The 15012-nt window shown below is 55.7% G+C and overlaps 2 protein-coding genes across 6 annotated transcripts; both read right to left on the reverse strand.

The window, feature by feature from the left end:
- Window positions 1–318: 318 nt before the first annotated feature.
- On the reverse strand, window positions 319–7480 carry Rin1 (Ras and Rab interactor 1). 3 transcript variants are annotated; one of them, XM_074049553.1, is made up of 11 exons: window positions 7123–7480; window positions 6342–6522; window positions 6131–6245; window positions 5952–6024; window positions 5736–5827; window positions 5395–5585; window positions 4836–5196; window positions 4304–4609; window positions 3767–3898; window positions 3476–3627; window positions 319–2270 (listed from the first exon to the last, which is right to left on the reverse strand). In XM_074049553.1, exons 1-11 carry the CDS (start codon window positions 7467–7469, stop codon window positions 1794–1796), a joined length of 2427 nt encoding a protein of 808 aa, XP_073905654.1. In that variant the 5' UTR covers window positions 7470–7480; the 3' UTR covers window positions 319–1793. The 3 variants fall into 3 exon arrangements, with proteins under 3 accessions (XP_073905654.1, XP_073905636.1, XP_020020330.2); XM_074049535.1 differs by having other exon boundaries at window positions 4836–5585; XM_020164741.2 differs by lacking the exon at window positions 7123–7480 and adding an exon at window positions 6669–7011 and having other exon boundaries at window positions 4836–5585.
- A 195-nt stretch (window positions 7481–7675) lies between these two features.
- Brms1 (BRMS1 transcriptional repressor and anoikis regulator) lies at window positions 7676–14856 on the reverse strand. 3 transcript variants are annotated; one of them, XR_002212452.2, is made up of 11 exons: window positions 14699–14856; window positions 11900–12045; window positions 11717–11807; window positions 11399–11526; window positions 11169–11248; window positions 10989–11085; window positions 10384–10476; window positions 9265–9329; window positions 8809–8848; window positions 8136–8217; window positions 7676–8047 (listed from the first exon to the last, which is right to left on the reverse strand). XR_002212452.2 is itself a non-coding variant. In XM_020164738.2 (10 exons), the coding sequence occupies exons 2-10, from the start codon at window positions 12036–12038 to the stop codon at window positions 8210–8212; spliced, it is 741 nt and encodes a 246-aa protein (XP_020020327.1). In that variant the 5' UTR covers window positions 12039–12045; window positions 14699–14856; the 3' UTR covers window positions 7676–8209. The 3 variants fall into 3 exon arrangements, 2 of the variants coding, with proteins under 2 accessions (XP_020020327.1, XP_020020328.1); XM_020164738.2 differs by having other exon boundaries at window positions 7676–8217; XM_020164739.2 differs by lacking the exon at window positions 14699–14856 and adding an exon at window positions 14417–14680 and having other exon boundaries at window positions 7676–8217.
- Window positions 14857–15012: the final 156 nt, after the last annotated feature.

Here is a 15012-nt window from a genome sequence, read left to right on the forward strand (position 1 = left end):
AAGCGATAGACCTGGCAGTCTCTCATGAGCCATCGCTAGGGGCACACTGAATTGTGGAGTCAGGAATTAGTATTGAACACGGGAAGAGAGGGACGGAATTCCAGAAGTCCCAGAGGCAGGGGCCCAGAGGCCTCATTCCCGTGAGACCAGCTCCACATCCGGCCCCTGGGGTTCTCGTGCACCCCCTGCAGACATTCCAGGTCCTTCCTCTGGGACTGAGCTCCACACATCCTGTGTTTGATTCCCAGAGCAGCCCTCCCTGACCCTCCCGTGTCGCTCACTCCTAGTTATAAAGCACCAATGGGTGGACACCGTTTATTGAGCACTTATGGGGTGCTCACACTGTACAAGGCATTGGGGGCGGGGCTTGGGGAGGGAGGGAGGGCATACAACAGAATAAAGGGAGACTTCTGACCAGTCAGAAGGTGCTGGAGAGGGCAGTGGTAGAGGGAAGTACTTTGGTGGCCCCTCAATGGCTGTATCTGGGTCGTCTGAAAGCCAGTGTTCATGACTTTTACTTTCCAGTTATCATGACTGACATGTGGTCCATGTCCCTTTGTGCTCAGCTCTCAAGGGGCATGCCTCTGAGACCAGCTGGGGTTCTCCTCCATCCAGGGACAACTCTTTCCTGAGGACCTTCAACTGCAAGGGACCTGAGGGCCAGTAGCGTCAGCCCCTGCGCTGTCCCCAGCCTGTGTGATGGCTATAGGGGAGTGAAGCCAGGGACCATCCATGCTCTGTGGCCCTTGAGCCCTCCTTGCCCCCCAAGGGGTCATTCTCTGCAGCTTCCTGGGTTGTGCACGCCCCCTCGTGGTTAGGGGTGAGCATTTCTCTTTGCTTGGATTTGCAGTCTGCCCTGGTCTTGAGGGGCTGGTTTGCTGTGTGACTGTTGACAGTCACTTTCCTGCAACTCAGTGAGGCCAACAGGCCATTCCCTGTCTCTCCATTAAGCTTCTGTGAGAGCCAAAAGGGGGTACAGAAAATGGTTTCTGAGTCCCCGCTCTCCATTCTGGAAGCTCATCTACCTGCTGGTCTGTATTGTCTCCCCCTGTCTAATTCTAGAGTGCCTGGGAGGACTTCTAATTTTGAGAAAAGACTGGAACATATGGTGCCGTCTCACTTGGGGCCAGAAAAAAGCTGCAGATGAGAGCCAGGAGGCAGGGGACAGGCTTCTGGGAGGGTGAAGGTAGGGTTGTAAGCATCCATCATTCCCTCCTTTTTCCTAGTCTGAGCTCTGCTTTGTAGCCATATCATCTGTTTGGGCCCTGGAACATTCGGGGAGATAAGCAGGGAAGCAGTAGTGCCCCCACTTTGCAGATGAGGACACCGAGGCTAGGAGAAGCTAGTCTTCTGGGGACCTTTGCTGCCACTCTGCTGCCACCAGGAATGGTGGCAGCCTTTCAGGACCTTGAACCAAGGCCCCAGTAGCTCTGCCTGTTCCCACAGGGGTGGGAGGGGGGAGATGCAAAAGGAGTTGGGATGTCCTCCATGCCAGAAGTTGAAGATCAGATGGATTCATCCTGTTGGGCATACTCACCCCTGCAGGCTGGGGAAGAAGAGGCACAGAATCTGGGGATTCCCAAGCTCCCCTCAACTTTATCCCATCCCTTAATATGGCCAGACCTCAGCTTCCCAGCATGTGGGCTCATGGAGGTAGGAGGTGGGAGACACAGCAGAAGGCTAGGGTGTGAATGGCCAAGGACACTGTAGCCTTGGTGGGTGGGGTCGAAGTCTCTGAAAACCTTCCCTGCAAGTTCAAAGGTTCCTGCCCCAGCCCTTCTAGCCTCTTCCAGCTACTCCTCTGTGGCCTGGCTGCCCTTGGCCTCTGACTCCCCTGGCTGCAGATGGCCTCCCCTGGCCAAACCCTCATCTTCCTGAGTGGTTGTCTCAGATTCTCCCCCACTGTCCCTGGAGCTGGCTTTGACCTCCACATCCCCATCTCCACAGCCCCCTTTCTCCTCCTCATGGCTCCCTGTCTCTTGCTGCCCACTGCCTGCTTCCTCTGTTGTGGACCTTTGGGTCTTAGGCCACTCTGCTCGGCGGTAGACAAGGTAGCCAGCTGTGGGAAGCCTATGGGCCAGGGCTCCGGGGGGCAGGCGGTGGTAGCCCTGTTCCTTGTACAGGAAGAGGTTGAAAGCGTCAGGCTGGGTCACTCGGAACTTGGTAGCACAGAGCTGGCTCAGGGTGGCGACCGAAGCCCCTGGGGGCACAGCTAGCGTCTTGGAGGTACAACCACTGCTGGGGTCCTGGTAGGCTACTCGGAGGAGGTGCTGTACAGGAGAAGCAAAATCAAGTACTCAGGTCTGCCTGGTGTGCATCTGGCTCCAAAGCAGAGGGATGGGTAGAGGCTGTGCAGGGACAGGTGGAGTAACATGCATCATGACAGAAGCGACAGCAGGAGCTCTTGAGCTCCGAGGGGACTCTGGGCAGGAGATGTGCAGTTGGGCTACTGGGTCATGGCTGCAAGTGCAAGTCCAGACCAGCAGGGACCTCAAGAGCCTGAAAGGATGCTCAAGTAGAGTTTACTGTGTGCCCTAGCACTCATCTTGCATCAATGCACCTAATCCTCATAACAGCCACAGGTGCCCATTCTACAGAACATAAAACCAAAAAACAAAGAGTAACTTTCCCAAGCTCCAAGAATTGGTAGAGCCTGATGAACCTGGGACATGGCTCCTGAGTCTGGACTCAGAAGCAAAACTGGGAAGGGTGAAAGGGAGGGTGATGGTCAGTACTGAGCACACCTGGGTCAGAATGCAGATGGGAGCATGGGCTGAAGTATGAGGACAGGGAAGGCAAAGCCCAGACTGGGCCAGGGGGCCAGGGTTTGGGGCCTGAGTCTGCTATTGGAATCCCTTTCTCTCTCCATGTCAGTCTTGGTTTCCTCATCAGTGAAGTGGGGATAACAAGGTGTTACTTCAGTTTAATGAGGTAGTGCATGGCTGTAATCCCAGCTGCCTCAGGAGGCAGAGATTGGGAGAATCAAGGTTCAAGGCCAATCTGGGCAAAAAGTTAGTGAGACACAACTTTCATCCCAGCTCGTAGTACAAGGCATGGGTAGGAGAATCAGGGTTGAAGATTGGCCTCAGGCAAAATTGCAGGACACTTTGCAAAAAATAACTAAAGCAAAAAAAAAAAAAAAAAAAAAAAAAAAAAGGGTTGGGGCATGGCTCAAGTGGTAGAGCCTGCCTAGCAAGCATGAGGCCCTGAGTTCAAATCCCAGTACTACCAAAAAAACAAAAACAAAACAAAACGAAACAACCCGAGGTGCTACTTCAGAGTATCTGGGAAGATCCAGGAGGCTGTCCTAGACCCTGACATGTGGAGCATGTTTCTTGGAAGGGCTGGCTTGTATGTTCAGATGGGTCACACTTCCAATGCGGGGTGACACAGGACTAGAGGGGAGCATGCTGGATGAGGTCAGAGCCTGCTGGGCCTGGCTGGTTTGGGGAGAATGGTGTGGAGGGCCTGTTACCTGGAGGCTGTGGGTAGCAGGCAGGCGGCGCCGCTCCCAGAGGCTCAGGGAGCGCTGCAGTTCCTGCGAGGGACTCAGGGGGAGGTCCTGGGCCTGGCCCAGGCTACTTAGGAGGGCCAGGCTCGCCGAGAGGCTGGTCAGGTAGTAGCCACCTGGGACATGAGGAGGCAGAATGCAGCTCAGGCTGGGAGTGAGAAGACCAACTTCCCCCACTTCCCTGCTCACTCAGGGCCCACTAGCAGCTAAACTCCCCAGTCCTACCCAGGCAGTCAGGGGTATGGGGTCCCTCACCCTCTCCAGTGAGCAGAGCAGGCTCCAACAGCTCAGACATGTACTCAGCTTCCAGAAGGAGGTCAGGAAGGTCACACTGGGCCAAGACAAGGCTTAGCAGTGGCAGGAACTCATCAGCCCCTGCCCCCTCCCCTGTGGGGACAGGGGGAGGAGGAAGCTTCAGGCTCCTGGGGGCCCAAGGGTTAGAGTCCAATCCTTGTCCTAGGTAGTGACCCCTCCTCTCTGCCCACCAATCTCAGGAAGGGCTACAGGGAGGGTACTCTACTCTCTGGGCCTCAGTTTCCCACCATCTAAGATTGGAGGGTTGGATCATTCTGCCCTGTGGTCTATTCCAGGGTCCTGGGGTCTCTCTCTGGGGTACCTGCTTTGGACTCAGAGGGAGAGCTCAGTTAGGTACTGTGCGCCATGGGCACTGGTCCTAACCTCCTGCCCCTCCCCTCCCTCCAGAAGGTGTACTGTGGGACCAGCAGCAGAGCCCTGCAATCTCCCCTGAACTATGCTGGGGCAACAGCAGGGGGAGGTGGTGGGGAGCCATACCTGACTGGGTCCTCAAAGCCGTGTAGAGCAACTTGCAGGCCTGCAGGAGCCGCTTGACCTGGGCACTGGGTGAGTAGGTGTGGAGAAGTTGCAGTAGCTTCTGGCGTACTTGCTCTGTCTCCACCGGGGAGGGCAGGCTCAGGTGAGTCCCGAAGGCTCCAGGGCCTTGGGTCCGGACCAGGCGAAGGCCCTCAGCCAGGCGGCCAAGGGAGCCATCTGTGGAAAGGCGGCGGCGCAGGCGGGCGGCCAAGACAGGCCGAAGAGGCTTGAGTACAGAGCGATGCAGCGACTTCTCCAACACGTGTTCTGCAGGAGCAGAGACAGTCAGGGGTAGGTCAGGGAGAAGGGACAAAAAAGCAGGAGACACTGGGCAAGACAGGAGTGGGAAAGAGACACACATGATGGAATACACTCGACAGTGGTGAGGCAAAGGGGCTCAGAAAGCAGAACAGTATCAGAAAGGCAGGGGCAGCATGGAGAGACAGATGGGAAGGACTGGAGTTATGGAGCCAGGGACCAAACCCGGCCTTACCTAGCCTCTCAGGCGGCAGCAGCTTTTCCGGGCCCAGCTCCGCGCTCAGCATGGCCCGGGCCCGGCTTAGCACCTGGCGGATGCTCTGCAGCTCCTGGGGCTCGGCACTGGCCCGAACCTGGGTCAGTAGGTCCTGCACCAGCTGACCGACTGCTATGTGTCTGTTCTGCATCAGCTCTGCTGCGGCCCGGCCCACCTGCCGCTCAGGTGCCAGCAGGGAGCAGAAGGCAGCGCTCATAGACCGAAGCAGAGGCCTCCGATGGTGTCTCCGGCCCAGGTGGGGGGAGGTTGCAGGGCTCCGCTGCTGGGACCTGGGTGGCCCCTCCTCCTCAGAGCTGCTGGGGGAGCCGCAGTCCACCTCCTGGAGGGAGGGCAGAGGTGGGAGGCTAGGGCCTGCTCCCCCTGGCACACGGTACCCTACAGAGCTCTCCCTCCGCAGCAGCTGGTGAGGAGGCAGCCTTTCTGTGTGGCTAGGGGCTGCCCCTGGCAGCACAGGGACTGGGGGAGGTGGCACGGCAGGTGGAGATAAGGGGCTGGAGGTCTCTGTGGACACACGCACTTTGAAGCTCCTCTTGAATTTCTCACGCCTGGTGGGGCCCAGGTCCCCTGGGAACAGGGGGTTGAAAAAGCAGAGGGCGGCACCGGTGCCCTGGTCCAGCTCCTGAGGGGAGCGAGCCTTCAGCCGGGGCAACAGCGGGGCTTCAGATGGGCTCTGCTGAGTCTTGGTGTTGAGAGAGGAGCTCCAGAACTCTAGGGAGCAGAAACAAATTAGGGCCTCAGGACAGGTTCGGGAGGGTGCCCACCCAGAGAAGGCACAGGTAGGTTGCGTGCTCAGGCACCTTCCCTTCCCCTTTTGGCCTCAGTTTGTCCATCTGTGCGGAGTGGCAGGGAAGCCCTTACCAATGCCCAGATGGGAGATAGCCTCTAGCTCCTTGTGGGTGGCTGCTTGGTGGATGGCTCTGGGGAGCTGGAGTGGGAGGAGAAGGATGTCCCTGAGGCCAGAGAGGGAAGCAGACAGTCAGGAGTGAGGGGTGCTCCAGTGCAGGGAGGAGGGAGAATGGGCTGTTCCAGGGAGCAAGGCCTGTGGTCACCAGGTGCTCTGCGGGGCGGACTCACCGGGTGTGGCAATAGGAGCAGATGAGCTGGACAAGGTCCGGGAACATGAGCTCTGAGCCCTCCAAGGAGATGCCTGAGAAATACGGAAAGTGAGGTTGTTCTCTGGAAACCGCCCCCCCCACCATCCCCACCACTGCGATCCATTTCCAGCCCCTTTCCAACAGGCCAGCTCCTCTCACCAGCTAGACTCTCCTGGATATAGTGGCTGGAGACAAAGGAGGGGCCACTGGCCTCTGGCAGCCGCACACACAGGGCCTGGCACTGGCGGGTGTTAGATTTCCGCACCAGAAATGTCTACAAGTGAATGAGGTTAGGAAGCTCTGGACCCCTGTGCCAGTTCCTCTCCCTCCCACCCTCAGCTGGCCAGTTCCCCAGGGTGGCCACACTCACCCCTGGGGGCTCCGTCCTCAGTACATGCAGTGCAGCGGCAGCATTGGCCCGCAGCTGCAGCCAAACTGGCCGGGTGAGCAGAAGGCGCTCCCGCAGGCTCACGGCTCGTGCTGGTCGCTGGGGCCCACCTGCCTGTTCCCCACTGGCATTGGGCGTGTCGTATAGCGGGTCCTGGGCTGGCCTGGAGGGTGGGCACCCAGACGTGAGCAGGAGACCCGGGGCGGGGACCCTTCCTCACTTCTAGGCTTCCTACCTCCCCTGCCCTGGGATAAACCTTCCCTCTGTGTTTCTCCCACCCCACCTGGCTGCCCTTCCAACTCCACTAACTTTTCTCTCTGCAGTTCCCCAGGAGGAAAGTTTGGGCTGGGGACCCCCAGAGGTTGCACTCCTGGCTCCAGAGCGTCTTCCATGGCTAGGAGCTTGTTCAGCTTCTCCTGGGACTCAGGAAGAGAATCCAGCCCCCAAGGCACAGGCGCGCACATTCCCAGCGGTGAGTAACACTTCCTGAGGGCGGTTCGCCCGTCACACCCCGCCAGTTAACTCTTGCGTGCCCACCCCGTCTGACCTGTGTCTGCTTTCTCTCTGTTCTGGGCCCAGTTACGGGGGGGAAGCAGGGATCCCCTCCATGTTAGCACCACTCTGGGGGTCCCACCTGTAGGGCACCACCTTCACACAGAGCTTCCTGCAGCCCTGCCAACCTCCTCATACTATGCAGCTGGGTAGGGAGGGGTTAAGCAGGACGACTAAGTCCCCACAGGCCCAAGCCTCACCCTTGAATCACCTTAAGAAGTCTGTGGTCAGTTGCTCATGTGTTCCCGCCTTGTTGGTGGTGGTGGGGGGGGTCAGTCTTGTGGGAGAGCACCCCCTACTGGTCGCAGATGACTCACTCCTTAGCCTAACCTGTTTTGAGATTTCAGGTTGCCATGGAGAAAGGATGCTGTGTCTCCATGGAAACCAATCCCTTTGCTTAACTGAGGCTCTGGGGGTGGTTCTGACACTCAGCGCTAACCAGGGGGAGTGTGGCTGTGAGGTCGTCAGCACATGGTGCTGCTGCCGGCTGCCTCCCACACACAGGCCCTGCCAGCCTGTCTTGCCAATCTGCCAAGTGACTGGGGCAGGTGCAGACATGACCTGGTCCCCAAGCAGTCTCCTATCCACCTGAGGCACGTGCTTCATGTGTTCCGCCTGAGCCACATGTGGTTTCCGGTTCTGGGCCCAGTTCCCCTTTCCCAGCCTATACCCCCAACTACAGGGACTTCAGAAGAGACTGACTATCTCAGGGGATCCTTATGAAAGTACCAATTCCCTTGAAAGGTAAATCAGATACACATGGGTTTCACCAAAGTCCCAGAAAAGGTTTTAATTCCAATCTTCAAAATCCAGGAGGCAGACAACAGGAATGGCCCTGAGAAAACCTGGAGAGCTGTGCTGTCACCTCCAGCTCCAGCCAGAGTGGACAGGCCCCGAACATGTAATTTCTGGCTCAGTTTCCCTGTGATGGAGTCCTGATCCCTGGCTCTGTAGCTGGGACACCAGGGTCCACAATCAGCAAGAGGAATGTTGCTTTGGCTGAAGACAAGGCCCATCTTCGGTGTGGGAACACTGAGGAGGCTCATCTTTGGGAGGGGGAGGTAGTGGGCCGGTCAGGGATGGAGACAACAGTCTTGCTTGGTCAGGTCAGCTTCAGGGCCACAGCTGTGCAGGCCCTAAGAAGGGCAGAGGAGGGGTACAGACCAGCAATGGCTGGAGAGGGGACCAACAGCAACACTGGAGAGCTGGCTAGGCAATCTCTACCTTTCTGCAGGAAAATGTGAATCCTTGGGTGTGGTGCAAGCTGCTCCAAGGACCCCTGGTTGTGAATAGCAGGGTCACGGTCCTGGGGGTATGTGGGAAGGAGAAAAATCACAGAGGAAGCTGAACCAAGATGGAGATAGCCACTTCCTCAGAGAGGTTGAGGGAAGTGACACCCTTAGCAGCACTCATCCAGGGAGGGGATCCTTCCTGTCTGCCTTGACCCACCCAGCTAGGGACTCTACCCCTTATTTCATTTATTTATTTTTTGTGGCACTGGCATTTGAACTCAGAGCCTTGCACTTGCTAGGCAGGCACTTTACCACTTGAGTCACACCTCCAGCCCCCACACTTAGTTTTATTTTTTTATTTTTTGGTGCTGAAGATGGAACACAGGGCCTTGTGAATGCTGGGCAAATACTTTACCACTCGGCTATATTCCAGCCCTCCATCCCAGTTTACACCACCTTGCTCCATCAACCCAGAGCTTCTCTACCATGGCTCCTGCTCCCCGAACTCCCTCAAAACCCTCAGACCAAGATGGGGACCCTCAGACCAAGATGGGGGTCACTGATTCTGACAGAGCCACTGTTCTCTCTGAGCTCCTTTCTAGAAGCCAGGTTGGGGGATGGTGTTGGCAAGGAAAGAGGAAACAGGACACTTCTGTGGCTCTTACCATCTGCTTTTCTCTTCTGAGGGGACACTGCTGCCCTTGCCTGGAAGATGAGAAAAGGCCCACCTTTAGCTTGGTAATCCTCCTTCCTTTGGCCCCTGAGGAATGGGGGCTGCTGAGACAAGCTGCACTAAGACAGAAGTATGAGACCCTTTCTGGACAAAGCTCTGAGGTGTCTCTTGTCAGAGGTCTGGCCAACCCAGTGCCCTTCCTTCTTTCCCTCCCTTCAATCTACCCTGGAACAAAGGCTGATAGTGACTATGTCCCTTCCTCCAGGGCAGTCTCAAGCAGGACAAAGAGTTGCCCCAAGGCAGGGGCTCCTGGGCTAGAGTAAGGGGTGCTGAAGGGAGGGCAGAGAACACCCCAGGCCCTCAGATAACAGAGCTAGCGTCCAGGTCGTGGACCTGCACGGCTGGCCAACCCTGGGGTACAGTGGGAATTGGGCAGCAGTGGACCCACCTTTTTGATAGCAGTCCAGTCCTCCAGGATGTCAATCTCCTGCAGCATGTATACGATGTAAGGGCCTGCAACAGGGGTTAAGGAAGCAGGACAGCCACCAGAGGGGCAGGCAATGGAAGCTCAGCCTGGAAGGCCATGGGTAGCTGTGCCACCTCCCAATGCTTAAGGAGAGGTGGTATGTAGACAGTGTGGAGGAGTACCAAAGCCTGGTCCAAGCAAGGGCTCTACCTCCTACCTAGGGGGCCCTGGGTCCAAGCCCACGCCACTTTTCAACAGGTCAGCTACCCAAGGCCCCTCCCACCCTCAGAGACCCTGCTCCTCTGGTCCCATGTTACTAAGGGCCTTTTGGGCCCCTTCCCCCATCTAAAGGCAGACTCTAGCTTTCTCCATCCTGAAACTACTCCACCTATGTTCTGTACCTGACGTCTCCAGACCTTACCCCACCATGGCTCAGATCACTGCCTTCCAGGTCCCTCCCTCCTGCCTCATTACCAGGTGGTCCTAAGGCTGACACATGGGCTGTCCAAGGGAAGAGGACTCAGCTCAACACGGGTTGAGTGTAGTTGAGCTAAAGATGCAGCAGGCCCTGGACTGAGGGGCTCCTGACTAAGGAGATGGAGGTAGCAAGTTCTTCTGGGATGCAGGCAGCCCACGGCAGGGTACAGGTGTGCATATGGGTACAGAGGAGAGCCACATGCATGGGGGGAGACCAGAAGAGGCTCCATAGAGGTACCATTTGAGATGACACTGAGCAGGCAGGAGCAGGCAGGAGCTTCAAGAGGGGGAATGAGCAAGGTCTGGGTGGGAAACATCTGGGACCGCGTGGGGTCCACATTAGGACATGAAGGAAAAGCCAATGGGGCCTCAAAGGCTGATCCTCACTCAGGAAGCTAAGGGAAGCCTGTGACTAAGTTATTTTTCTGGGGTTCACAAAGCTCAGGACAGGGATCCAGAACCCCACGAGAACTGCCAGCTGGACTGGCCTGGAAAGGTTATGTGACACCAAAGAACCATGAGTGTTGTCTAGCCCAATTTCCCCTTATTTCCCTTCCCTCCCCTGAGTCTGGAACCTGCCCTGATGTCCTGCCCAGTTTCAGGCCACATGGGGTAGAAGGATACCAGACACAAGAGGTGCCTTCTTTCTCTTGCTGGGTGGCAGTGAGTCCCAGGTCTTTGCGCTGCCTCTGGCGTGCAGTTTGTCATCCCACCACTCTGTGCCCCGCAAACCCAAAGTCAGGATCAGGTGTTGACCTACAGGCTACTCCTACCCTTATAGTCTCTGCCCACTGTGGGCCAGCACAGCTTCCCTCCCCGGACACTGGCCTTGGAGATGAATTTCTTAGGGCTGATACAGCCTTACTGAACAATGGTGTAAACCCATGGAAGAGGACACCACCCTTCTTTCTCAGTTGAGCCTCAGTTTCTTCATTTGTTTAGTAAATAGTGGGAGAAAGACAATTCCTGTCTTTGCAAGACCCCATATGAACACAGGTGCTATAGATACCGTGTGCATGCATGTGTTAGATGGGATGGACACTCCCATTCTGGAAAGGATGGCAGGGTGCCCACTATATTCTAGTTCCTGCTATGTATGGGACACTGGGCTAGGCCCTTTCCTGATTTCTCATTCTGTCCTCACAGGGATCCCAAAAAGCAGACCCTCTGACTCCCCTCATGCAGTTGGAGAAGCCAAGGTCCAGTGAGGGGTGGGTGTTGGCCCTCACCAGAGCTGATATCCAGGCTCTGGCGGTCCTCCTCCAGCCTCTGGATCCGCTCCTGCAGCTCCCCCTGCAGTGTGTCATACAGCAGGAGCTTCTCGCTCTGGAAGGGGTGTAGTGTTTAGGTAGGTGGCCTCCAGGCCGTTGGCCTTACTCACCCTTCCAGGTGCCTATCCAGGTGCTCACCTCCAGGTGCTGTTTGGCTCCCTGCAGCTCACACTCATACTTATTCCTGATCACGTCCAAACAGAAGCCCTTGTAGATCCCTGACAGCAAGAGAGAAGGAGCCCTGCTTGGCTGGGGCTCTGGTGCCCAAAAAAGGAGGGCCACAAGTATAGGGTGAGGCAGGGCAGGGTTGAGAGTAGAAGAGGACAGATGGCTATGGGTTCTGGGAGGCAAACAGGACAGCCACAAACCTGCAACCTGAATGCGGATCTTGAGGCTCTGCTGTAGCCCCCCAAGAGGCTCCGTGTATTCAGGAGCTCTCTCAGCCCCCACTTCCTCTAGCCGCAAGCGCAACTGGCTCAGCCGTTCCCTGAACAACCTGGGAGGTAAAAAGGCAGCCGTGCACCACTGGCTCCTCCACGTGCTCATCTGTTGTTCTTGGATAAATGTGTGCCAAGCACCTGTTCCTTGCAGGCCCCACTTGGCACACATCACTTGGTGTCATACCCAGCCCACTGTCTCCTCACCCCAGGTGCCCAAAGACCAGTCCCAGCACCCCTTGTGCTCACTTCTCCTTCAGCTCCGAGAATTGCTTCTCCAGGTCTAGCATCTCACTGACGCACTCGCTTCGGCGCCGCTCGTAGTCCTCATCGTCCATCTCTGGGACAAGAGGCCAGTCAGGGCCGGCTCTGGAGGGGTGGGCAGCTGCTCCTGTGTGTGCGCGCGTGTGTGCCGCATGTGCAGGGGCTCACCTGAGCTCTCCTCCTCTGACTCGGTCTGGCTGCCGCTCCGCTCCTCCTCACTTTCATCCTCTTCCCCATTCATCTCAGCAGCTGAATCGCCCTCTGCTTCCATCTCTTCTGGATCTTTGCCTGGAGGCTGGATGGGCATCTGGGCTCTAGGAGACAGAGTATAGCCATCACTCACCACTTCCCATGGCTCAGGATGGGAGAGTGGTCAAGCAGGGAGTCAAGCCAAACCCAGCCTTCTGTGGGGATGAGTGGGTGTGACTAGTCCCACCACACCAAGCACAAACTGGGTGGCATTTCCCTCTCTCATAGAAGGGCTGGGAGCTGTGGAAATGCTCGTGTCCTTGGATGTTGCTGGTGATCCTATTTCTGGGTACACTGGCCACAGCTACGATGCACAAATGGGAAAGGCTGAGGTGAGCTCCCCACTGCCAATGGGACTGGGCCCAAACTTCTGACTGCGTCTTCCAAGACCCTTTACAGACTGGACCTGCGTTACTAGTCCAGCTTCTTCAGCCCATGCTATGGTCAGTTCTCACACTACCACCTCCCTCCCCGTCCATACTGTTCTGCTAGAATGCCCCTGGCTTCTCTTCCCAGTAACACTCTAAGCTTTTACTGGGCTACAGGTCAAATCCGATTTCCTTTTGCTTTCTCTGGGACTTCAGGTCCTTAGTGTTCTCCTGTCCCTGTGCGACTTCAGCTTCTCCCTTTCAGCAGATACTATGGTATGACTGTGTCCCCAAGTTCATGAGTTGAAAACTTAATCCCCGATGTAACGGTGTTGAAAATTGGGACCTCTGAGAGGTGATTAGGTCTATCCTCATGAGTGGACTAATGCTACTATACAGCAGTGGGCTGACGAGCATGGAAGTGCCTCCTTCCCTTCTGCCATGTGATGATGCAGCAAGAAGGCTCTCGCTATATGTGGGCTTAACCTTGGACTCTCCAGCCTCCAAAACTGCCCTCTACCGCATACTGGGGATTGAACCTGGCTAAATCTCTGTTCTTTATGAATGATCCAGTCTCAGATTGTTTCTGTGTGCGCGTGTGTGTGTGAGTGCTGTGAACTACATCCCTGGTACTTAGTATTGGTACAGTAGCACAAAAGAGACTAAGACAGCATGCTCCTTCCCATAAAACTTTACATGTGCTCAGGTATTTTCTATCATTAAGTCAAAGTAGAGATAGCTAGGGGTGGTGGTGCATGCCTGTAATCTCAGCCCTCCCCAGGCTGATCCAGAAGTATTTCAAGTTCTTGGCCAGCCTGGGCTAAATAGTAAGACCATCTTTTTTTTTTTGGTACTGGGGGTTTGAACTCAGGGCCTACCCCTTGAGCCCTGTACCAGCCCTTTTTTGTGTTGGGTATTTTCAAGATTGCCCGGGCTGGCTTCCAACCATGATCCTCCTGATCTCTGCCTCCTGAGGATTATAGGCATGACTCACCAGTGCCCAGCTAGTGAGACCATCTTTTTAAAAATGGCACAGGGACTGGGAGCTGGGAGCATAGTTCACTTGTGCAGCACTTGCCTAGCAGCATGCACAGGGATCTGGGCTGGATTCCTAACATGGGGGGGGGGAACACTAAACTTTACTCATTCCACTGAACCACTCCGTTTTCCACTTCACTGCTATAGTTCTGCAGGTCTTGTGCACACTTGCTGTTCCTACTTGCACCTCCCACGCCTTCCATGTTTGGGTGCCCATCTCTCTCACTGAAACTGATCCTGTAGTTACTTCCTTGCAGCCAATGCCAATAGCTTTCAGTGTTTATGGAAATGACCTTTCAGAAACATTAAACACTGCTAAGCAATTCCTCTAATACTTATTGAAACATTATGGCATATATATGTGTATATATATATATATACATATACATATATATATATACACACACACACACTTTATTTTTTGGTGACACTGGGACTTGAACTCATGATCTCAGGCACTCCCCACCAGCCCCATTGTAAAGTTCTTCCAACTTCTCTGGCTGCTACTTTGTTTGAATGGTGTAGATACCACCTCCTCCAGGAAGTATTCTTTGGTTACAACTCAATTTCAATGAGTGTGGAAGCCTCACCAAGGCAGGGGCTGCACATACTGGCTCACTTGATAACTGGGTTTGCAAATTAATCCCTGCAGTGGAGGGATTAGCTTTTACTTCTTGGTAACCCCAGGTGCCTGCTGATACTGATTCAAGTACTTCTAATGCCTGGCCTACGGAAGAGTTTAGTCTTGATTTCACCAACGATCTGAACCTGACCTGAAAACATCGGTTCTCCTTACTACCCTCATTTCTCCCATTCTCAAGCCTCAGTTCCCGTCACTGGCAATTCCTCTTCACTGTATGTATCTTGTAAGATACTTCTTCCCGAAGAATATTTCTCCTACAGTTGATTCGTTTAATTAAGTCGCTACCTTCCCCTCCTTAACCCGGTGCAAACAGAGGAAAATCATAGCTAATGACTGTAAAGCCCATGGGGTAAAGGATGGAAAAGCACACTGTAAAGCGCTACGCACGTGCAATTTCTCTTTCCAGGCGTAAACTCCTCTAAGGGCAGGCCCTCCCCACAACTGCAGGAGCCACCTCAGCTTCTCTGCCGCGCTCCGGGAGCTTCCCGCCCCGCTTCACCCTCGGATGCACCGGCGCAAGCCAGAGAATAGCGGGCTGTAACGCGGCCGGTCTCGCACCCGCGCCGGTAAGGCCGGCTAAGTCTCTGCTTTGGCTACGGAGGAGATTGTGCTGGCTCCGACCAACTGGCCGGAGAGGCCAAACCAGGCTCCGGGAGTGGTGATACGCACCGCGGGGAGTGGGGCCTCCGGCCTCAAGTCTGAGACGACCTGAAAAGTGCCCGGGCCTTTCGGTACTGGCCGCCGTCACCCAGCTCCCGGAAGCGCTACGCAGGGTCCTCTTTTCCGGCAGGCGGAGCCTGTCGGCGCTTCCATGTACGTCATCAGGAGGCGTCAGTCTGCAGAACTCATAATTGGACAGCTGGGGCTGGGGCATGCTGGGATACCGCGGGCAGGTCACCATAGCAACCAGTGGGGAGGCGGAAAAAGCCTAATGGTTTTTTTGCTTTGCTGTTGGCGCCCCACCACCCACCGCCACCTCTCCT

The sequence above is a fragment of the Castor canadensis genome, chromosome 1 (assembly GCF_047511655.1).
Source record: "Castor canadensis chromosome 1, mCasCan1.hap1v2, whole genome shotgun sequence".
In the NCBI taxonomy this organism is placed as follows: Eukaryota; Metazoa; Chordata; class Mammalia; order Rodentia; family Castoridae; genus Castor; species Castor canadensis.